At 39.2% G+C, this 24,633-nt stretch overlaps 1 protein-coding gene and 2 pseudogenes across 1 annotated transcript; 2 read left to right on the forward strand and 1 right to left on the reverse strand.

Annotated features, from left to right (window-relative positions):
• The first annotated feature begins 37 nt into the window (after positions 1-37).
• LOC122449382 lies at positions 38-3,873 on the forward strand (annotated as a pseudogene).
• Positions 3,874-7,475: 3,602 nt separating this feature from the next.
• LOC122449765 lies at positions 7,476-8,409 on the reverse strand (annotated as a pseudogene).
• An 11,821-nt stretch (positions 8,410-20,230) lies between these two features.
• LOC122449876 (olfactory receptor 5B12-like) lies at positions 20,231-21,175 on the forward strand. The gene has a single exon (XM_043481933.1). The coding sequence runs from the start codon at positions 20,231-20,233 to the stop codon at positions 21,173-21,175; it is 945 nt and encodes a 314-aa protein (XP_043337868.1).
• The last annotated feature ends 3,458 nt before the right edge of the window (positions 21,176-24,633 follow it).

Here is a 24,633-nt window from a genome sequence, read left to right on the forward strand (position 1 = left end):
CTATATCTGCACTATGTTAAATTTGGGGAGGACGGACATGATTCAGTCCATAACAGTAGCCATATAAAGGTCCAAGATATTAGGGACTCATTTATTTGGAGACATTATTCAGCCTCTCACAGATTTGCTTCTCAATGTGCTACTATGTCCATTACAGTTTGCTTTGGGAAAAAGAGAGCTTCCTAATGTGGTCACTAAAAGATGTTGGTTAATGAAAGTGTCATCATCCACAGCAGCTAATTGAGCTAGAAAATTGAGTTTCCTCAGTCTGTCAGGAGAAGAGACAGCTAGTGTGTCATACATGTGCTTTCACCCACCCTGACGTGACACATTTTTCCAAGTCCATTGTCTACAATTAGTAAATATCTCTGCTGAGTTGCAATGGAGTAGTCACATGTGAGGGAAAGCTAATGGACTGTTTGAACACCAGTATATTTGTGAAACTTATTTAAGGATATTTAAAACAATTGATTTAAAATCTTTTTATACCGATTTTTGAGAATAAGAAAAGAGTAATATTTAACCTTAAGGGACACCAGAAATGCCCTGGAAACTGTACTCCTTTTGGTATAGATGTCATCTGATGATCGTCCTAACAATCCTCTGACAATTATGTGCTATTATCTCCCTCTTTACAGATGAGAAGCTAGAGTTTGGAGGAGTTAAATAAATTACTTAAATTTTAGGGTGACGCCATCTCCATGCATTGAACAAATGGGTGACCACTAGATTTACTGCACTAAAAAAAGTGTGATGCCTTTTGGTGGAGTGTGAGATCAGAGGCAAAAGGAGAGACGAAATCATGGATCTAATTCCTTTGTTGCAAAAAAGTTCCTAGGACAGAGCTGTGGTGGTAAGGCAAATGTGGTTTTTAAAGAGGATTTTCTGAGAGCTTTTTGAGACATTTTTGTGAAAGAGCAAGAACAGATATGAGACAAAAATTAAATTTTAAAACACAATAAAACATCAAGCCCTGGGAAAAATAGGAAACAAGTGTAATGCATTGTAGGTGAGAACCAGCTAGTAGAATAAATTCAGAAAACAGTTTGATGTTCTTTTTCAATTAAGCACATATTTACTTTATGGCCGAGCTATCTTTCTCACAGATATTTACTTAAGTGAAATAAAAACCTATATTTGCAGAAAATCTCTTTAGGGTATATGTTTAGATCAGCTTTATTCATAATCACCAAACCCTAAACCAACATAATGCTCCTCAACTGAGTAACAAACAATCTAATGTCCAAAAAATGGAGTACTGCTAAAAAATTATATACACAAAACAAGTAGTTTCCAGAGGCAGTGGCTAGAAGGAGTGGACCACAAAGAACTGTGGGTTTTATTTACATGGTAGAAGTGTTCTATAAATGGTTAGATAGCTATACATATTTAAATTATTAGAATAATACACATAAATTTGTGGATTTTGCAGTTTTGCAATTACGCATTTAAAGAAAAAAAAAAACGGTAATACCAAAATATGCATGCACACTCATGTGCAATAAGGTCCCCACAGGGTGTTCAGCTACTTCTTCCCTGGGAAGGTGGGCTGAGGAGCTGTAGATGGTCCCATGGGGGCATCCCCGGAGAGCTCCATGTCTCTGTAACTCACTGCTGGTTCCCTGCACCAGCCTCTGAAATACCAACAACACTCCACGTAACATCATGCCTGACTGCATGCCAAGCTCCTAGGTCATCATACACTCACCTGAATATTAATCATCGTCATTGCACACAGGTCTCCCTCCCACCTAAGGAACTGCTATGAGCCTACTTATTGCCAAGGAAATCACCTCAAGTTAAAAGTTATGTTGAATGACTTTAAAATGGTAACCCTCTCTGCTGAGTTTTTCAGTAGACCTTCCCTTATTTGCTATTTACAGACACAACTCTGTAAGCTACACGGGAGTTCACAATGTTTATTTTACAAACTAGGAGAAGGTGATGCCTCCAAGGGCACAGCAAGAATTAATGGTGGATCTGGGACTTGAACCTGGGTTCCTGGGTCCCTGTTAGTCCTGATTCCTGGGTCCTTGTTAGAGTTTCGTCCTTGATCTTTCACTGTCTTAAGGTACTCGGAGTCTTTAGACCACTACCTACAGTTCAGCTTCTTTATCATTACTTAGGCATTATTTCATGGCTGAATTTCTGATTTCACATTCACTATTCAGGACTGACTGTTCCTTCTCTTCAAGGAGTGAGATAATTATTCCATAAACACTATCAGTGAAAAGTGTAATTCATGCAAAAACAATGGGAAGCCTATTCATACTATGAGTTTTTTGAGCATAGAAATGATGTTTTGAACCTTTTTTCTAAAATAGTGATTTGAGATTGGAGTCTTAATATCAAAATTTCCATTGGTGAGAAGTTTAGTGGTACTTATGAACACTCCTGTTGCTTCCCTAAAGAAGATGAATAAAAAATAAGACAGATGGTGCTCTGATTGAGCAGGTAGCAATGTTTTTTCTTGTTCATTAACAGTTGGTCTCTCATTAAAGGTAAAAAAAGGAGAAGTGTGAAGTGACTATTCTTTAAACTACACAGAGAACAAAAGGAAATCAATAAATTAGCAAGATCTAACAGCAATTTAACCTTTTACCATCTTTATATTTATTAGTACCTTTATATGTGTTGACAGTGAGGTGACTAAAAGCCCCTGGATTTTGATTAGATGAAAATTAGGCTTCAGTCTTGAGTTTTTTAGACTAGCAATAGAATTGCAGAATATTGTATAATCTCTCAAATCTTTAACTCCTTTAATGGCAAAATAAAAATAATAGTACTACACATTGTACACATATGCACACACAGAGGCACACACATACTCATACACACATTTACATGTAAAGTTCTTAATATTAGATCAGAATGATTTTGAAGTAGAAATTGTTCATGATAATGCATTTAAATTTCACTGCAATTTCTTTTCTGTTTGTCACTTTTCCCCTTTATTTCTCACTACTACAGCATCTCTCATAATTCCCAAATGGCATTGATGGAGACCAAGATAGAAGTGACACCATTCATCCTCTTTTGACCGATCAGTTCCCCAGAACTGTAGATCCTCCTCTTTATCACGTTCGCTATCATTCACCTCATCAGTGTGACTGGAAACCTGGGAGTGGTCACATTGCTTCCCTTGGACTCTCGTCTGCACACGTCTATGCACTTTTTCTTCAGTGACCTGTCTCTGGCGAACTCATCTGTCACTCCCATAGTAACGGCTGGATTACTCATTGGAGACAAGGTCGTCCCCTACAATGCACGTGCCGCTCAAGTGTTCTTTTTTGTAGCCTTTGCAAGTGTGGAGCCTTGCCTTTTGGCCTCAGTGGCTTATGACTGCTACACAGGAGTATGCAAGCCCTTGCACAACACCACCACCATGACAACACATGTGTGCGCATGTCTGACCACGGGATCCTATGTTTGTAGTTTTCTGAATGCCTCTTTCCATATTCGGTCCTTCTTTATGCAAGTCCAACACAGCCCATGACTTTGTGATGTTCCAGCTGTCCTGGCTCTCTAGCTCTGATAAACACATTAGTGAAGTGGTTCTTGTTTTCATCATGAGCTTTAATGTCTCTTTTGCTCTTCTGATTATATTGATTTCCTGTCTATTAATATTTGTAAACATCTTGAAGATGCACTCAGCTCAGGGGCACCGAAAGGCTTTGTCCACCTGTGCTTCCCACCCCACCGCTGTCTCCATCCTCTGTGGGACTGTCATCTTCAGGTACTTACAGCCCAGCTCCGGGCGCTCCATGGACACAGACAAAGTGGCCTCTGTGTTCTACTCTTGTGCTCATCCCCATGCTGAACTCTGTGGTCTGTGGTCTGAGGAACACGGAGGTGCATTCACGAGAGTCATAGAGAAGGCAACATTTCCTACAGAATTCTAACACTGCAGATGTGCAGCGTGTGTGCTCAGCTGCTCAGTCATGTCCAACTTTTTGTGGTCCCATGGACTGCAGCCCACCAGGCTCCTCTGCCCACAGGATTTTCCAGGCAAGAAGACTGGAGTGGGTTGCATTTCCTAAGACAGGGGATCTTCCCGAACCAGGGACTGAACTCACATCTCTGTTTCCTGCATTGGCAGGTGGATTCTTTATCATGAGCACCACCTGGGAAGCCCAGTTAAGAACAGTAACCTTTATTAATTCCCCTCAGATTTTCCCAAGCAATGAGTTAATTTTTGAAGCTCCACGCTGCATTTAAATTCCTGAGATGACACCCTTATCTTTTCAAAAGTCTGATTTCTGGTAAAAAGAAAGCATATTCAGAAATTCAATACCTGAATGAAGATAGCTAAGGAAAAGCATGGAAAATTTGGGACCTGTTTGTCAAAACTTACTTCTGATATTTGATTCATTATGTGGTAAAGTACTAATTATGTACTGATGTATTTGATCTGTCATTATTATGGGCACGTACACACTGGAATGGGAAATTCGTCAGAGGTAAATGGAGCATGGCTAGTTTTTAATAAAAATAATTTAAATTGTTAGTTGAGATATTCAGTATAAAATTGTGTCTAATAGCAATTATGTCTTTTGTGAAATAACTGTTTTAACATTCTGAATAGAAGGAAGAATTATAGTTTTTAAAATGAAAGTATCTACTCTTTTGGCACATTTTGTTGAGAGATACCTAAATATCATATCTTAAATGAATCAGTATTTCTGTCTTGACTGAGTCATTTTTGTTAAATCAACATGTTGCCATTATAATTTTTAAAAAGGTAAAATAATCATCCAAACTCTACAGCTTGGTTCCCTCTTTGTGTTCTACACGCTGTGGGCTTGGACATGCTGTTTGCTGTTTATTCGCTCAGTCGTGTCCAACTCTTTGCTACCCCATGGACTATAACCCGCCAGTTCTCCTCTGTCCATGGGATTCTCCAGGCAAGAATACTGGAGTGGGTTGCCATTTCTTTCTCTAGTGGGTTTGGACATATGCCTAGTAAAATGAGAGCTTTCCAGGTGGCTCTAGTTCTAAAGAACCTGACTGCCAATGCAGGACATATAAGAGACATGGGTTCGAACCCTGGATCGGGAATATTCTCTGGAGGAGGGCATGGCAACCCAGTCCACTATTCTTGCCTGGAGATGGACGGAGGAGCCTGGACGGAGGAGCCTGGTGGGCTACAGTCCGTGGGGTCACAAAGAGCTGGGCACGACTGAGCGACTTCACTTTCACTTTCACAATGCCTTAAGGGAGATAATGGAAGACTGGTGTGTGCCTCACCCCAGAGCCTGTCCTCCATGCACAATGCTACGCCTTCCTCTCGGAGCCGCCTCTGTTGATGGACATGCCCCTGTTGATCCAGTTCTTCTACACATGCTCTATGCACATATCTTTTACTTCAATGTGAACCCTTGACAAGGTGAAGTTGAAAATTTTGTTAAATTAAATTTGATCTAAATATACTTAAAGCCAGTCAACCCTGAATATTCATTGGAAAGACTGATGCTGAAGCTCCAATACACTGGCCACCTGATATGAAGAACTGACTCATTGGAAAAGACCATGATGCTGGGAAAGATTATGGGCAGGTGGGGAAGGGGACGACAGAGGATGAGATGGTTGGATGGCATCGCTGACTCAATGGATGTGAGTTTGAGCAAACTCTGGGAGACGGTGAAGGACAGGGAAGCCTTACGTGTTGCAGTTGGACATGACTGAACGGCTGAACAACAATGCAGATCATAGTCTTAGGAACCACTCAGTGTAGATTTAAGGGTTGTCTTGGGTCCAAGGCATGGCTTGGCTATTGATACTCTTTATTTTATTCATTTTATTATTTTGCCTTGAAGTACAGTTGATTTGCAATATTATGTTAGTTATGGGTATACAACAGTTATTCAATAGGTTTCCAGATTATACTCAATTTAAAGTTATAAAATATTGGCTCTGTTCCATGTGCTCTATATTATATCCTAGTTTATATTCTTAATCTCCTTCCTCTATCTTGTCCATTTTCCTTGGCCTCTCCACACTAGTAACCAATAGTTTGGTCTCTGCATCTGTGAGCCTGTTTCAATTTTGTTATTTTCCTTTATCTGTTTTATTGTTTTATTCCACTTGTATTTGAAAATATGCAGTATTTGTCTTTCTTTCTCTGACTTATTTTACTTAGCATAGTACCCTCTAGGTCCATTCATGTTATAGTCAGTGGTAAATTTTAATTCTCTTTATGGATGAACAAACCAAACCAAATAAAAACAAATACATAAATAGAGACAATAGAATAGTGGTTATTAGAGGTGAAGAGGGCTGGGGCAGGTGAAATGGTTAAAGGAAGTGAACTGTATGGTGATGAGTAGAAACTAAACTTTTAGTGATGAATGCACTGCACTGTATACAGAAGTGGAAATATAACATTGTATACATGAAACTTGGGATTTCCCTGGTGGTTCAAGTGGTAAAGAATCCATCTGCCAATGCAGGAGATCTGAGTGCGATCCCTGGGTCAGGAAGAGCCCCTGGAGAAGGAAATGGCAATCAACTCTAGTATTCTTGCCTTGGAAGTCCCAGAACAGCGGAGCCTGGTGGGCCATATAGTCCATGGGGTTGCAAGAGTTGGACATGACCTAGCGACTAAACAGTAACAACAATGATGTGAAACTTATATAATGCTATAAACCATTTAAAGGGAATTAATAAGCATCATTAATTTATTTTAAAGCAACTGCAAACAGAAAAATACACAATGTTATTGCTATCTCGGTGCATTTTTAAAAAAATGTGAATGTTGGTAGTCATGGATGAAAAAATTTAAAAATTATTATATTATTTTTCTTCCATTTTTCTTGTACTGTGTCTATTATATCCTTTTGAAGACTGCGACGTGAAAATGCAGCTTAATAAAATGACTCGATCAAGACGATTATTAATTCACTTAAGATGGTATGTTTATACATCTGTCAGTAAACTATGCCAACAAAATAAGCACATAGTTTCATCAAAAGTTTATTACTTTTTTTCTCAGACTAGGACTTTTAGAACAGTTATTCAACTAAAGAAAGTAATATTAGATATAAATTTATATTTTAATCCACTAAGTCACTGTTCACATTATTTTTAATAAAAACAAGCACTCTCCATCCATCTCTTGCTAATTTCTCCTCCTATGTGTATGTGTGTCTCTAGGGCACAGGCATGCACTTCTCGTCATGGGCTTGCTTGCTTTCCTGCTTCACCTGTATGCTGTTGTGCATGTGGCAGGTAAAATGCGTGTTGAGCATGTAAATGTCCTTAACACGCTTTTTTGACAAGCAGAACGAAAGTATTTTATGCTTTCTTTGGCCATCCTCATTTAGTTGTTAGATTTCCGAACACAATGCTTCCTTATTCTAGACAATATACTTTGGAAAAAAATAAGGGTATTATTCAGGACTTCATTTCTGCATGTGACTCAGTGCCTGGGAAAAATCCGAGAAGAGTCAAACTGGATCATTACGTACTCTAAAATGTTAAAATGACAATCTTGCCTTTGCAATCATCTTTTTGAAAGCACTCTTGACCTCCTTGTTCCTCAGACTATAGACCAAAGGGTTCAGCATGGGGATGACCATGGTATAGAACACAGACACAGTTTTGTCAGTGTCCATGGAATGACGAGCTGGGCTGTAAGTACATCGTGATAACCGTACCATAGAAGATGGAGACTGCTGTGAGATGGGAGGCGCAGGTGGAAAAGGCCTTCTGGTACCCTGCGGAGGAGTGCATCTTCAGAATGGTGACACCTGTGAATATGTAGGATATTAAGACAACCAGGAGAGCAAAGAAGACGTTGAAACTGGCTACATAAACGAGAACCATCTCACCAACATACCTATCTGGGCAAGAGAGAACCATGACTGCTGGAACATCACAGAAAAAGTGGTGGACCACATTGGACCCACAGAAAGAGAGACTGAAGGTGATTCCAACGTGGATGGAGGCATTCAGGAAACCGCAGACACAGGAGCCTGTGGACAGACTAGCACACGAGCTTGTCGTCATGGTTGCGGTGTAATGGAGGGGTCTGCACACCGCTGCGTAGCGGTCATAGGCCATAGCTGCCAGGAGGAAATTTTCCACAGTGGCAAAGGCTGCAAAGAAGAACATCTGAGCGGCACACGCACTATAGGAGATGACCCCGCCGCCTGTAAGGAACCCAGCCAGGACTGTGGGAATAACAGCTGTGGAGTAGCCAAAGTCCACCAGAGACAGGTTACTGAGGAAAAAGTACATGGGCGCCCGGAGACGGGACTCCAAGAGAACCAAGAGGATGATGCCCATGTTTCCAACCACATTGATCACGTAAATGAGAACAAATGTTAGAAAGAGGGGAACTTGTAGTTTTTTGGTGTTGGTTAGTCCTAGGAGAATGAACTCTGTCACTTCTGTCGTGTTCTCCATCCGGGTTACTTAAGAATCAGATGTCCTAGAGCAAAGAGAAACAAAGGAATAGAGTGTCAAATTTAGTTAAGATTGCTGTAATGGTGAAACTTAAATGTTTATATCGCATGAATATTTTTCATTACAGAAATGATATGTGCTTCAAGATTCTCCACACCTAAAGCATGGACTTAAGAGCGAAATTTAGTGTATTATTCATCTAGAATTCTAAAGTATTGAGTGAGGGATTGTAATGAATCAAGTCTTCAGTTTTAAATTATTTTAAATATGTCAAAACATGATCATTTTGGAATTAATAACTCTGACAGTTCAGCTTTTTCCTAGCCTATTAGATTCATACACTTCTTTGCTGTTTATATGCCAAGACCCGCTCTAGACACAAGAGGACGAGTAATTTGTATTTCCACAAATATTTAGTGGCAAGTCAGATTCTCTTCTCAGACAAAGCATTTCTCAAGTGTGATGTGTCTTTACTAAATTTAAATTAAGCTGCATTTAGCTCTGTTTAAATTATTTATTGTCTTCATTGGTCCAAACTCAGTGTTGGAGGTTGCACAGTGAAGAATCTGAGACTTACATACACAGTGTATGCAGTGGGGTAACTGGAGGAGTAGGGGCATGTACAGCCAGCAGAGGCAGTTCTTAAGGGAAGACATAGCACTGGGTATAGAGTCTGGACTCTGAGAAGAGCCCTAAGTTAACAGCCTGAGTCTTTGGTCATCAACTGACATTCCTGGACCAGTTGTTCTTCAATTGGAAAATTAAGATAGTAAGGAGACCTAACTCAGGTGTTATTTTGAGAATTAAGTTAGATAATGCATGAAAAACAATGAGCAAAAAGCTGAGTGTGCAGCACAGTCTGAAGAAGATAGATAAAACATTACTATTAAAAAGGAATCATGGGCTGCTATCCAAAAGTCTACAAGCAATAAATGCTGGAGAGGGTGTGGAGGAAAGGGAACCCTCTTACACTGTTGGTGGGAATGCAAACTAGTACAGCCACTATGGAGAACAGTGTGGAGATTCCTTAAAAAACTGGAAATAGAGCTGCCATATGACCCAGCAATCCCACTCCTGGACATACACACTGAGGAAACCAGATCTGAAAGAGACACGTGCACCCCAATGTTCATCGCAGCACTGTTTATTATAGCCAGGACATGGAAGCAACCTGGATGTCCATCAGCAGATGAATGGATAAGGAAGCTGTGGTACATATACACCATGGAATATTACTCAGCCATTAAAAAGAATTCATTTGAATCAGTTCTAATGAGATGGATGAAACTGGAGCCCATTATACAGAGTGAAGTAAGCCAGAAAGATAAAGAACATTATAGCATACTAACACATATATGTGGGATTTAGAAAGATGGTAATGATAACCTTATATGCAAAACAGAAAAAGAGACACAGAAGTACAGAACAGACTTTTGAACTCTGTGGGAGAAGGTGAGGGTGGGATGTTTCGAAAGAACAGCATGTATATTATCTATGGTGAAACAGATCACCAGCCCAGGTGGGATGCATGAGACAAGTGCTCGGGCCTGGTGCACTGGGAAGACCCAGAGGAATCGGGTGGAGAGGGAGGTGGGAGGGGGGATCGGGATGGGGAATACATGTAACTCCATGGCTGATTCATGTCAATGCATGACAAAACCCACTGAAATGTTGTGAAGTAATTAGCCTCCAGCTAATAAAAAAAAAAATTAAAAAAAAAAAAAAAAAAGGGAATCGTGGTTTTCTATGCTGGTTTGAGCAAGGTGGATGATGGTGTGCAGAGCTCCAGGTGAGGATGAGTTTTGAGACCTTGTAATCTCCTCTTCATTTTGCTTTTTGCTCACACACCACTTAGGTCCATTCAATTTTTGGTGCTTCCCAATATATCACCCTCTGTTCATGCTCTGCCTGTATAATTGCCCGCTCTGGTCAGTGAGCCATTCTTTTGCTTAATTTTCTTAAACTTATATATCAGCTTAGGTTGAAATAGTCTCCTTTTCTTCTTTTTTCTTATTACTATTTATCCAATAGTTGAATCACAGATGTAGAGGGTTGAAAGTTCAGGGTTTTTGGGTTACCTTTAGCTTGTAGATCTATTTCAGTGGCAAGCTTTTTGTTTAAAACATTTTAAATTTAAATGTGTATATTGAATATAGATACTTACCTTACTCCTTGACAAAATAGGATGGTTAACCCTGAATAGTAAGTTTGAAGTCAGAAATTTAGCCATGAAATAATGCATAAATGCTGTCAGAGAAGTCATCTCCCAGGCAGCGGCAGAAATGCTCCCAGGTCTCTAAGGGAGGGAAGATGAGGGAAAGAACACTAGTATGCAGTCAGCTTCTGAATCTACCATGCATTCTTTCTGTGCCCTTGCAGGAGCTGCTTATGTCCTATTTGTGAAATAAATATAATTAAATTACTTCTCCCACATAATTCACAAAATTGCCTCTGTAAATGGCAAATAAAGGAAGGTCTATAAAACACTAAGAGGTTATTATTTTAAGGTTGCTTAGTATAATGTTTACCTTGGGGCTTTTTCCCTGATGACTGAAGGTCAGCTGAGGACCGGCCAGACTAACAGCCTGCCGTTATTAACATGCAGATTAATAAATGGTGGTAACAGGGCTCAGCGTGCAGTCTGCTCCCCTGAAGTGATGTTGACCGGAGTCAGGGTGGGATTTCAGAGACTAATGTGTGCTAATCAGCAGGGAATTATAGAGACATCTCTCTCCCCAGGGATGACCTCCTGGGAGAGCATGAGGGCGTCTACAGCTCGTCACCCCACTTTCCAAGGAGGAAGCAATTTGACTTCCTGTGGGACTAAGCGGGATATTTTGAGGGTCAGTACATTCATTGGTATTACTTGTTAAATTTCTTGTTATAGCCCCCATTTAAAATTGACGTATAACTTACAAACAGTAATATGCATACTTTTTAGTGTATGGTTTTAAGACTTTGGTCACATGTAGAGTCATGTAGCCACTACCACAATCGTTGTTGCTGCTGCTGTTGATTTGCTAAGTCGTGTCCACAATTACTCATTATAAGTTTTCCTAATCTTCTTTGTGGTCAACCCTATCTCTGACCTATTTCCCCTCACAGCCTCTTGTCAGTGGCTTCTAGTGTCATGCCATTATGGCTGTGAAAGAAACCAGAAAAAAAACATTAACACATGGTAGATAAGCAATGTGCTTCTAAATAACCAATGATCCAGCAAAGAAACTAGACAGGACATAAAAGAATACCTTGAGACAAGTGGAGATGGAAATACAATGTTCTAAAATCTACAGGATGCAGCAAGAGCAATTTTTTTTTTTTGACGCTGCCAGTTTTATTTAAGGCTTTACATATCTGAATAAACAGTTAAAAAGCAAATGTTCATTTTTAGAGTTGCACAAAAGGAAAATAATAGGGAAAGTGATGACTGGCTTATGATGTGGGGCCAATTTCCATAAGTTAAAAAAAAAATCTAAGTTTTAGAACCTGGGGCTCTAAAAATAGCACTTGTAATTAATACTGTTCTTCAGATTCATAGTTTAAGGAAGTCACTACATTTTATTTCTTGATGTTATAGATTTAACAACATGTTGGTAGCAACATGTAACTGCTCACATGGATTAGACATCAAGAGACCAGTTTATGTATATAAACTTAAACACTGAAAATGAATACATTCAGCTATTATGGAACTTACAACAAATACAAACTTGTTAACAACTTTCCAGAAGGCACAGAAGACAGTATTAATAAGAGTGGTCTTTAGCATCATTTTAAAAAATTCTTCCTTGCTTATTTCTGCATCCCCGTCACGCTCAGCCTCATCAGCCTTTCCTGAAGTTCCTCATCTGTTAAATCTTCGCCTAGGTCCTTAGCCACCCTCTCGATACTGCTCAGTGATACACTTCCTGTATCATCATCATCAAATAATTTGCAAGCCTTCAGTATTTCTTCTTTTTCATTCTTTTCACTCATTTTTACACTCATTATGGCAAAAAATTCTTCAAAACTAATGGTGCCAATTCCTTCTTTGTCAGTTTCAGCTATCATCTTTTTAATTTCTTCTTTCTTTGGCTCAAATCCTAAGGCCCGCATTGCAATCATGTCTCCAACCGGCGCCCCCGGTTGGGACCTCCCGACTTTACCCACCGAGCTGCCCAACAGTCAGCAAAAGCAGTTTTAAGAGGAAAGTCTATAGCAATACAGGCCTACCTCAGGAAACAAACAAAAGTATCAAAAAAAATAATCTAAGTTTACACCTAAAGGAACTAGAAAAAGGAGAACAAAGCCCAAAGAAAGGAGGAAATAAGATCAGAGCAAAAGTAAATAAAGACTAAAACAATAAAAGAAAATATCAATGAAAATAAGAGCCAATTCTTTGAAAAGATAAAATTGATAAACCTTTAGCAGGACTCATTAAGAAAAATAAATGGCCCAAATAAATGAAATCAGAAATGAAAGAACGTTGCAACAGACAACACACAAATACAAAGGATCCACAAAAGATCACTACCAACAATTATATGTCAAAAAATTCATCAACCCGGAAGAAGTGAAACATTCCAAGAAACATACAATATTCTAAGACTGAATCAGGAAGAAATAGAAAATCTGAAAAGACTGATCACTAGTAATGAAATTGAATGAATAATAAAAAATATTCCCATCAGACAAAAGTCCAGGACTAGATAGCGTTACAGATGAATTCTACCAAATATTTAAAGAGAGTTAGATATCTATCTTTCTCAAACTATTTCAAAAATTTGAAGAGAAATAAATACTTCCAATCTCATTCTTAATCTCTGTCTCATTCCAGCATTACCCTGACACCAAAATTAGAAAATGTTGCATGCAGATTTTGTTCTGGAAAAAACAATGAAAGGAAACTGCCAGGAAAAGGCTACCTGCGCAGGAGTCCCTCTGTCTTCCTTAGATTCTGCCAGCTTCTTGGACAACTCGGGGCCTTCCCATAACTTCTCTGTTTCCTTGGGTGGTCTTTGCCATACTGCTTTTCTTTATCTTTCGGGCATTGGCTGAGACATTGATTCTCCTGAGAAAATATTCTGACCATTCAGCTCACAGTAGATTTTACTATTCACTGTCATATGGACACCTTTTTCAGTTTATAACTACATGCTTATCTGTGCGTTTGTTTCCTGTTTGTCGTCTCCACTAAACTTAAGCACGTGAGACTAGTAAGACTAATATTGGAGTTTTGAATGAATATGTCTTCCTAGGCTACAAACTTTGGCTGATACTCCTTTGGGATCAAGAAATAGTTGAGCGAATGGATAATTCTTAATAATGGTGTAAAGATTTAAGGAATGAGGGGTTGCAGTAAGTTTGGGATTCATTTTGCTTGTTTAATGTTAGAGCCTGTGTCTCTATACTCCCATGGTTACTTCAAATATGTGCCCTAGATGTAATGATGTGACTTGATTTTTACCTATGTGTTATTAAGTCACTAAGCTGCATCTGACTCTTTTGCAACCCCATGGACTGTAGCCTGCTAGGCTCCTCTATCCATGAAATTCCCCAGGCAAAAAATACTGGGAAAAAAAAAATACTGGAGTGAGTTGCCATTTCCTTCTCGAGGGATCTTCCTGACCCAAGGATAGAAACCACTGCTCCTGCATTTCAGTTGAATTCTTTACCGCTGAACCAACAGGGAAGCCCTTATAGCAATGTACCAATAACTTAATTTTTTATAGATGTTTTAAAGAACAGTTTTAGGTTCAGAGCTGTATTTAGCAGAAGGTAGAGAGATTTCCCATTCATCCCCAGCTCACACAGTAGAGAGTACTAATACTATCATGGGTTCTTAAAACTACTTGCTATAATTTTTTGACATGATGGGTACTCTTCAAGGCATAGTGATGGCTTTTCTCCCAATGATACAGATTCCCAAGTTAGTGAGAACAAAGAGTTTCCAATTGCAAGCTAATTGTGATCCCAAACTTCATTGCTTCTGGCAGGATGATATCAGTGCTTTCCTGTTAACCCACCTATCATGGTGCAGTGATGCAGACCAATAATCCTGATGACAGTTTTCATTTAGGGAATGGGTGTTTTTACTTTCTTTTATTAGGGTTTTATTCTGGGAGGGTGTTGAAATGTAAAGTGCTGAGGAAGAGGCCTTGCTAGCTATGCTGCAGCCACATTGCCTTCTTTTAGATTCTGGCAACTTCCTTGAAATTTGGAGCTGTGATCCCACGCCTTTTGTTTTCCATGGAATGATTTTTCCAGACTGGTTCTTTGTCATTTTTAGGCCTGGCTGACATGTTAACTTTCCCTTAGAAAGCATTCTGTCCAATCAGATTTCTTCTTGTCTCTCTTATTTTTCCATGTACAATTACTTGCTTATCCTATACATAATGTTACATATATATGCAATATAAATATATGTTTTTCTCTATATATTCATAGGCTTAGGTTATTTCCTTGTTTGATGCCTATCTTCTTCACTAAGCTTAAGCATCATGTATGCAAGAATGATTTAATTTTGCATGAGTATATAGTCCCATGTCTCACGGTTATAGTTTATATCCATCTGGGATTAGTAAACAGTTTAATGAGTTGATATTTCTTCTCATTGTACAAACATTTAAGGTGAATTAAGTGAACTGTTAATTCCATGGGTCCACTATGTCTTATTTAATGACAGAGCCTGTGTCTCTGTCCCCCAATATTTATGTCAAATTGTAGCTCTGGAGGTCATGCTGTGGTTGAATTAGTGCAACATCAGAAAGAATTGAGGGCAGGAGGAGAAGGGTGTGACAGAGGATGAGAGGGTTGGATGGCATCATTGACTCAATGGACATGAGTTTGAATAAACTCCGGGAGCTGGTGATGGACAGGAAAGCCTGGCGTGCTGCAGTCCATGGGGTCATAAAGTGTCAGACATGGCTTTGCAACTAATAAACAGCAATAAAAAGAATTACTGCAAATAGTGAACATACACTCACGATCTCCCTCAACAAGCAGAGCTGGATCCCTATAGACAGGTCAATCACATGTTCCCTAGTTAGGTGAGATAACAAGATTTATAGCCCTCATAGGGTATTTGTCCCCTGAGAATTCTATGTCTACATAACTCCCTCCTGGTTCCCACATCACTCTAATTGTCCTCATATTAGAAAGTGGAGCCAAAGAATCAGAGTTACTTTGGCCATTTATTTTTCTTTCGATTTGTTAATAGTTGTCCAGTAGCAACAATGACCTTCCCCCAAATTGTGATATTGCTAAAAGCAGTAACAATGTCCGGGGAAAAACTATCCTAAATAACACTGATGATGACTATGATTGTGAGGACCACTCCTTACTAAGTATGAAGTATTATAGGAATTTTCTTATAGCAGTAGTCTTCAGACAAGATGCTGTTTGGGACTGCCTTTTTATTATTTCTATTTTATAGATAAAGACCCTGAAGCTCAAAGAGGTTAAGTGACTTATCTAGGAAGAGTGAGCACCAGACCCGGGAGCAGAACTCTTGTGCACTGCTTCCAAGGCTGAAACCACTTTTTTTCCTCCAGTTTCTTCCTGCAGTTAGGGAACTTTAAACCTTCTGGTCAAACACTAAAGAAAAGCATCACAATAGAATGTTTACTTGCTTTCATCAACTGAGTTTCTGATTTGAGGTCAACTCACGTATGAAGGTGCTGGATTTGCATGTTGTATTGTTCAGGCAGTCAGGTAAGCCTACAAATCAACTGGATGAAATCTCCTGTGTGCATAAATTTGCATAAATAGACATAGTCAAGAAAATGCATTAAGGAAGCCATTTACCCTTTGATTTATTCAGAGCTGGTGCTCAAGTTCTTTGAATATTTCTTATATCTGTTTTATACAATTGAAAGTTTTCACCTAAACACTATAGAGGTCCTATTAAAACTTCTATATATTTATGTTGTATATTTTATATATTTATATCTATATATTTACAAAGTATATTTATCATGGGACACTGAGAAAAGCACAGGAAGACCTTGAGTCTCTGCTTGGCTAAGTATAAACTTGCTTGACTTTGAACAAGTTATTTAAACTATTCCAATCTCAATTTTCCCTTTTAGGGAATGTGATCATAGTAGTTATCTTGACTAACAAGCTTTAGCTTTATTTTTCCTCCAGGAGAACGTTGTACTGAAACCTAAGACTTCCCATGTGGAGGAGAAAGTGGGTGGGGAGTTTTATATTGATTCCTAGAACAAATTTTGTTTCCAGGATTTGAGAAATTTGTATCCACGCTATTACTCAAGTGAGCAGTATTTAAGGAATCAACAGGATATCCTAGTCACCCTGCTCTGTATAAATGAGTCTAATACCACTAACTGCAGGAGTGACCTTTGCCCAGAAATCTCCATGCTTCGGTCTGACCCTCACCTGTCTAATCACCTTCCACCCCCTATCTTCACCTTGAGACCAGAGGACTCATCTCATTGTTGCATTCATTACTGTCACTCAGCTTGAAGCTCAGGGTTGTCCTATCAGCCCTCAACTCCTACGAAATCAAGCCCACACATCTCTGTATCTCTCTTTTACTGATCTCAGCTCCCCTCCTGCCCAACTTCTGATATCATTCCACTCTGAAATTTGCAGTCAACCATCAGCATAACCCAATACACACTTAACCTTTCCTTCAAAAGTTCTCTTTACCTCCTTTGTTTAGCCAAAATCTCTCTGTGTCCTGGGACAGGTCAGCTATCTCAGGAGGCAGTAACCTCCTCTCCCATACTCCCTTTGCTACTAAATCTCTTCATTTTTTAGACCTTATAGCAACCTAGTATTAGTCTGTCTAAATGCTTTCTTTGATACTTCTAAGAAATTTCATTGACTTGTTTATCTTTGGCTGTGCTGGGTCTTTGTTACTGCGTGGACTTTCTCCAGCTGTGGCGAGCAGGGGCTACTCCAGCTGCAGTTCGAGGGCTTCTCATTGAGGAGGCGTCTTTTGTTGCAGAGCATGGGCTCTCGTGGGCTCTGGCTTCAGTACTGTGGCACGTGGGCTCAGTACTCTGGCTCCTAGGTTCTAGAGCCAGACTCAGCAGTTGGGGTACATGGGCTTAGTTGCTCAGCAACATGTGGGATCTTTCTGGATCAGGGATTGAACTCGCATCTCCTGCATTGACAGGCAGGTTTTTGTTTTTCTTTTTTTTTAACCACTGACTCACCAGGAAAGCTCCTTTTGGTGTTTTAATGTGATGGATTTAATATTACACATGTACGTTGAGCCATCGGAAATTTCCAAGAGATTTAATGGTGGTGGTTTAGCTGGTAAATCGTGTCCGACTCCTGCGACACTATGGTTTGTAGCCCACCAGGTTCCTCTCTCCATGGGATTTCTCAGACAAGAATACTGGAGTGGGTTGCCATTTCCTTCTCCGGGGGATTTTCCTGACCCAGGGATCAAACCCAGGTCTTTAGCATTGCAGGAGATCTCCTGTATTGCAGGCAGATTCTTTACCAACTGAGCCACTAGGGAAGCCTAAGAAAGTTCAAATTAATCTAATTTGAGACATCCTCTCTCTAGGAGGAGAAGGGGATGACAGAGGATGAGATAGCTGGATGGCATCACCAACTCAATGGTCATGAGCTTGAGCAAACTCCAGGAGTTGATGATGGACAGGGAAGCCTGGCATGCTGCAGTCCATGGGGTCGCAAACAGTCAGACGCAACTGAGCGACTGAACTGAACTGAACTGAGGTATCTGGCCCTCTCTTCTGAGCTCCAGGCTTCTGTATCAGAGCTGTTAGTGCAATCCTTTTACTTGGATGGCCAAAAGGAATCTCAGGCTTAATGATGATTTCTTTTTCTCTTTGTCCCAAGAATCTGCTCCTTTCCCATCATTCTTTGTATCACTATTCAAAAACAGGAGTCAGCACTAATCCCACTCTCTGCCATCAATATGCAAAGTATCAGTAAATCCAGTCAGCTCTACTTTTGAAATATATCCAAAATTGAACAACTTTTTATTATCTCTCTCACTACCACCTTGGTCTAAGCAATCATCTTCTCTTACCTGGAATAATATAATAGCCTATAATTTCTTTTGCAACTTTCATCTTTATCTTGCTAAATTCAAGTACCTACAGACCTACCAGAGTGATTCTGTTCAAAGAATTCGGATTATGTCACTTTTGGTTCAAATCCTATAATGCTTTCCAATCTCTTTCAGAATTAAAGTTCAATAACTTAAAGTAGTGTGTGAAGTCATTTTAGCTTCACACTGCTGTACTTCTCTCACTTTTCAACTGTAGCCTTATTGGTTTTCTTGCTGTTCCTGGAACTACTTGGCATGTTTTAAATCCCAGCGCCATGTATTTGCTGTTTCCTCTGCCTGGGCTATGGGCTTCCTTGGGGGCTCAGAGGGTAAAGAATCTGCCTTCAATGCAAGAGACCTGGGTTTGATCCCTGGGTTGGGAAGATCCACTGGAGAAGAGATGGCACCCACTCCAGGACTCTTGCCTGGAGAATTCCATGGACCAGGAGCCTGACAGACTGCAGGCCATGGGGTTGCAGAGAGGGACAGCAGGGAGTGACTAACATTTTCATGTTCATTGCCTGGGCTGTGCCCTTCCCCTAAGTAGACTCCAGGCCTGCTCCCCTACTTCCTTCAGGCATTTAGTAAAAACTCTCATGTTTGTGAATGAGTCTATCCCAGACCACCATATATTTTTTCCCCTGTTTTATTTATTTATTTATTTTTTCCATTTATTTTTATTACCAGACCACCATATTTAAAATCATATAGTAGAAGGAGTTTGCAGGGAAAACAAACAACATGAATGATGTTATCAATCCTTTGATTTCACTCTTATTGGCAAGTCATATCTTAGGTCATCCACCTCTCCAATATAGATAGACCAAACCTGCTGTTTGAATTATAATATCTAACAACTTACATAGTTTTGAGTTTGTGATACCAACCTCATTGGCTGCTGGGAAGAACTGATGGGATAATTGACAGACACGTGATGTTGCATGCCACCAGAAAAGAAGTTCATCAGTTCTGTACAAGGTGATGCTGGAAGTTGCATCTTTTAATATGGCTATAACATGAATCCAGATCAGGGACATCTGAGTGTGAAAGTTAGAAGCTGCATGAATTTAGTAAAAGTTAAAAACTGTTATTTTATAGATGTCTTTATTCCCTGGGCACAAATTTCTACTGTTTTCCACTATGGGGTAAATTATATACCCTATTTACTGTACAATATAGTGAGAACATTTTAAGTTATATACAACACTATTCTTGACACAATGGAAAGCCAAAAAAAGTTAGTTGAAGTAAAATTAATCCAATTTCATATTTATTTTACTAAGTTTACTCTAGTTTAGTTTAAAGAATAATTTTTGTATTTGTTTTGGAAACTTTTAATTGGGAGCCAGAACTCTTCTAGTTAACAACTTTCTTTTCTTGTCTTTACCTTAATTCAGTCTTCTATGAAGTTAGGATGGAGAAGGAAATGGCAACCCACTCCAGTATTCTTGCCTGAAGAATCACATGACAGACAGAGGAGCCTGGCAGGCTACTGTTCATGGGGTCACAAAGAGTCGTCACGACTGAGTGACAAATGAAGTTAGGAGGTTGGGATGCATTATCTCCAAATCCTTTTAACTGGGATACTCTATGACCTTTAAATAACTTATAATTTTAGCTATTGTGGTCAGGCTTTAAATCTAAACACTCCTGGAAACAAGTTATTTTAATACGGAAATAAAGCACAGAGTGATCATGATAATTGATTTCCATGGAGACTCCCTTTCATTTACTACTTTCATTCTGTTTTTTATTGCTACAGAGCAGCCACACAATTCTTAATAGATCTCCATGGACAACACTACAGAGGTGACCGAGTTCGTCCTTGTGGGGTTATCCGATGACCCGGAAGTGCAGATCCTGCTCTTCCTCACCTTCTCTCTCATCTATCTCCTCACCCTGGTTGGGAACCTGGGGATGACCGAGCGGATCCTGCTGGACTCTCGTCTCCACACGCCCATGTACCTCTTCCTCAGCCAGCTCTCTCTGGTGGACTTTGGTTACTCCTCAGCGGTCACTCCCAAAGTGATGGCAGGATTCCTCACAGGAGACAAAACCATTTCCTACGAGGCTTGTGCCACCCAGTTCTTCTTCTTCGTGGCCTTTATCACCGTAGAAAGTTTCCTCTTGGCCGCAATGGCTTATGACCGCTGTGCAGCCGTGTGCAAACCCCTGCACTACACCGCCGCCATGACGACCAAAGCGTGCGCACGTCTGCTCACAGGCTGCTGCTTCTGCGGCTTCCTGAATGCCTGCGTCCACACCGGGAACGTCTTCAGGCTCTCCTTCTGTGGGTGCCACGTCGTCAACCACTTCTTTTGTGACGCTCCTCCTCTGCTGGCTCTCTCGTGCTCAGACAGCTACGTCAGTGAGATGGTTATTTTCTTCGTGGTGGGTTTCAATGACCTCTTTTCTATTCTGGTCATCTTCATCTCCTACCTGTTTATATTTATCACCATTCTGAGGATGCGCTCATCTGAAGGACGCCAGAAGGCCTTTTCCACCTGTGCCTCCCACCTCACTGCTGTCTCCATCTTCTATGGGACCGTCATCTTCATGTACTTACAGCCCAGCTCCAGCCACTCCATGGGCACAGACAAAATGGCGTCCGTGTTCTACACCATGGTCATCCCCATGCTGAATCCACTGGTCTACAGCCTGAGGAACAAAGAGGTCAAGGGTGCCTTTAAAACGGCTGTGGGGAAGGCAAAGTCTTCTATAGGATTCATACTTTAAAAATCTTGAATTTACAGTAAGGCACTGTCAACCACTTTAAATCTAACTGAGAAAAATATTTAACTGTCTATTTTCAATTTTCTAATTTCTTATAGTAGTTTCTCCAACTGTTTATTAAGTCTACAAAGCAAAATCTTAAAAAAATCAGACCTAGGAATAATAGGTTAAGAAAAATCACTCATGAACATGGAATTCATATTACAAAAATTCTTCTTAAAAAGCATGTTCACTCACATTCTCACATGAACATGTACATTTACATGCATATATTAGCATATGCACACATGCATGTCATTCATGAGAAACTCATTAAACCCAAACAACTACAGATGGAGAAGCTTAAGGCAGACATGAGATAGATCTGCTGTTATAGAATGTAGAATTATTATTTGAATGTCTGAGAATATATTCTTAGTATAAATATTTTGACTTATGGAAATAGAATGTTAGTATATATAATGTATATAAATATTATATATTTAGTTTTTTAAAAGTTATATCACCTTGTCCTTTCACATATGAAAATGAAACAGGTTTTATATTTTAAGAAGTTGACCTTTATGAAAATAGCTTCAAAGATCTGAGTATTGATTTCTTATTGTCTTTTTGTTTATTCTTGTTTTTAATAAAATGCATCTCTGTTTTTAAAATCTATTTTTTATTGAAGGATAATTGCAAAGAGTTGGACACGACTGAGTGACTGAGCTGAACTGAACTGAATTGCTTTACAGAATTTTGTTTTCTGTCAAACCTCAACATCAATCAGCTATAGGTATACATATATCCACTCCCTTTTGAAACTCCCTTCGGTTTCCCTCCCCACCCACCCTTCTAGGTTGATATAGAGCCACTGTTTGAGTTTTCTGAGCCATATACCAAATTCCCATTGGCTATCTATTTTACATATGGTAATGTAAGTTTTCATGTTACTCTTTCCATACATCTCACCCACTCCTCCCCTCTCCCCATGTCCATAAATCTATTCTCTATGTCTGCTTCTCCATTGTTGCCCTGTAATAAATTATTCAGAACCATTTTTCTAGATTCCATATATGTGCATTAGAATACAATATTTATCTTTCTCTTTCTGACTTGCTTCACCCTGTATAATAGGTTCTAGGTTCATCTACCTCATCAGAACTGACTCAAATGTGTTCCGTTTTATAATGTCTTTATCCATTCATCTGTCAATGGACATCTAGGTTGCTTCCATGTTCTAGCTATTGTAAATAGTGCTGCAATGAACAATGGGATACATGTGTCTTTTTCAACCCTGGTTTCCTCAGGGTATATGCCTAGGAGTGGGATTGCTGGGTCATATGGTGGTATTATTCTTACTTTTTAAAGGCATCTCCATACTGTCTTCCATATTGGCTGTATCAATTTACATTCCTACCAACAATGCAAGAGTGTTCCCTTTTCTTCACACCCTCTCCAGCATTTATTGTTTGTAGACTTTTTGATGATAGCCATTCTGACCAGTGCGAGGTGATATCTCATTGTGGTTTCTATTTGCATTTCTCTAATAATGAGTGATGTCAACATCTTTTCAAGTGTTTGTTAGCCATCTGTATGTCTTCTTTGGAGAAATGTCTGTCTAGGTCTTTTCCCCACTTTTTGATTGGGTTGTTTGTTTTTCTGCTATTGAGTTGTATGTGCTGCTTGTATATTTTAGTAATTAATCCTTTGTCAGTTGTTTCATTTGCTGTTATTTTCTCCCATTCTGAGGGTTGTCTTTTCACCTTGCTTGTAGTTTTCCTTGCTGTACAAAATTTTTAAATTTAATCAGGTCCCACTTGTTTACTTTTGTTTTTATTTCCATTACTCTAGGAGGTGGGTCATAGAGGATCTTGCTTTGATTTATGTCATTGAGTGTTCTGCCTATGTTTTCCTCTAAGAATTTTATAGTTTCTGGTCTTACATTTAGGTCTTTAATCCATTTTGAGTTTATCTTTGTGTGTGGTGTTAGGAAGTGTTCTAATTTCATTCTTTTATATGTAGCTGTCCAGTTTACCCAGAACCATTTATTGAAGAGGCTGCTCCTTTGCCCCATTGTATATTCTTGCCTCCTTTGTCAAAAATAAGGTACCCATAGGTGCATTGGTTTATTTCTGGGCTTTCTATCTTGTTCCATTGGTCTATGTTTCTGTTTTTGTGCCAGTACCATACTGTCTTGATGACTGTAGCTTTGTAGTATAATCTGAAGTCAAGAAGGTTGATTCCTCCAGCTCTATTATTCTTTCTCAAGACTGCTTTGACTATTTGGGGTCTTTTGTGTTTTCATATGAATTGTGAAATTTTTTGTTCCAGTTCTGTGAAAAATGCCATTGGTAATTTGATAGGGATTGCATTGAATCTGTAGATTGCATTTGGTAATATAGTCATTTTCACAATATTGATTTTTCCCACCCAGAGACATAGAATATCTCTCCATCTGTTTATGCTATATTTGATTTCTTTCATCAGTGTCTTATCATTTTCTGTATACAGTTCTTTTGTCTCCTTAGGTAAGTTTATTCCTAGACATTTAATTCTTTTTGTTGCAGTGGTAAATGGGATTGATTCCTTAATTTCTCTTTCTAATTTTTCATTGTTAGTATATAGAAATGCAAATGATTTCTGTGCATTGATTTTTCATCCTGCAACTTTGCTAAATTCACTGATTAGCTCTAGTAATTTTCTGATACTATCTTCAGGGTTTCCTATGTACAGTATCATGTCATCTGCAAACAGTGAAAGCTTTACTTCTTTTCTGATCTGGATTCCTTTCATTTCTTTTTATTCTCTGATTGCTATAGCTAGGACTTCCAGAACTATGTTGAGTAACAGAGGTGAAAGTGGACACCCTTGTCTTGTTCCTGATCTTAGGGGGAATGCTTTCAGTTTTTCATCATTGAGAATAATGTTTGCTGTAGGCTTATTATATATGGCCTGTACTGTGTTGAGGTAGGTTCCTCCTATGCCCATATTTAGTAGAGTTTTAATCATAAATGGGTGCTGAATTTTGTCAAAGGCTTTTTCTGCATCTATTGAGATTATCATATAGTTTTTATCTTTCAATTTGTTAATGTGGTATATCACACTGACTGATTTGCATATATTGAAGAATCCTTGCATTCCTGGAATAAACCCAACTTGATCATGGTGTGTGAGCTTTTTGATGTGTTGCTGAATTCTGTTTGCTAAAATTTTGTTGAGGATTTTTGCCTCTATGTTCATTAGTGATATTGGTCTGTAGTTTTCTTTTTCTGTGTTGTCTTTGTCTGGTTTTTGTTATCAGGGTGATGGTGGCCTTGTAGAATGAGTTTGGAAGTGTTCTTTCCTCTGCAATTTTTTGAAAGAGTTTTAGAAGGATAGGCAATTAGCTCTTCTCTAAATGATTGATAAAATTCTCCTGTGAAGTCATCTGGTCCTGGGCTTTTGTGTTTTGGGAAATTTTTGATCACAGCTTCAATTTC

This window comes from Cervus canadensis, chromosome 11 (assembly GCF_019320065.1).
Source record: "Cervus canadensis isolate Bull #8, Minnesota chromosome 11, ASM1932006v1, whole genome shotgun sequence".
Classification (NCBI taxonomy): Eukaryota; Metazoa; Chordata; class Mammalia; order Artiodactyla; family Cervidae; genus Cervus; species Cervus canadensis.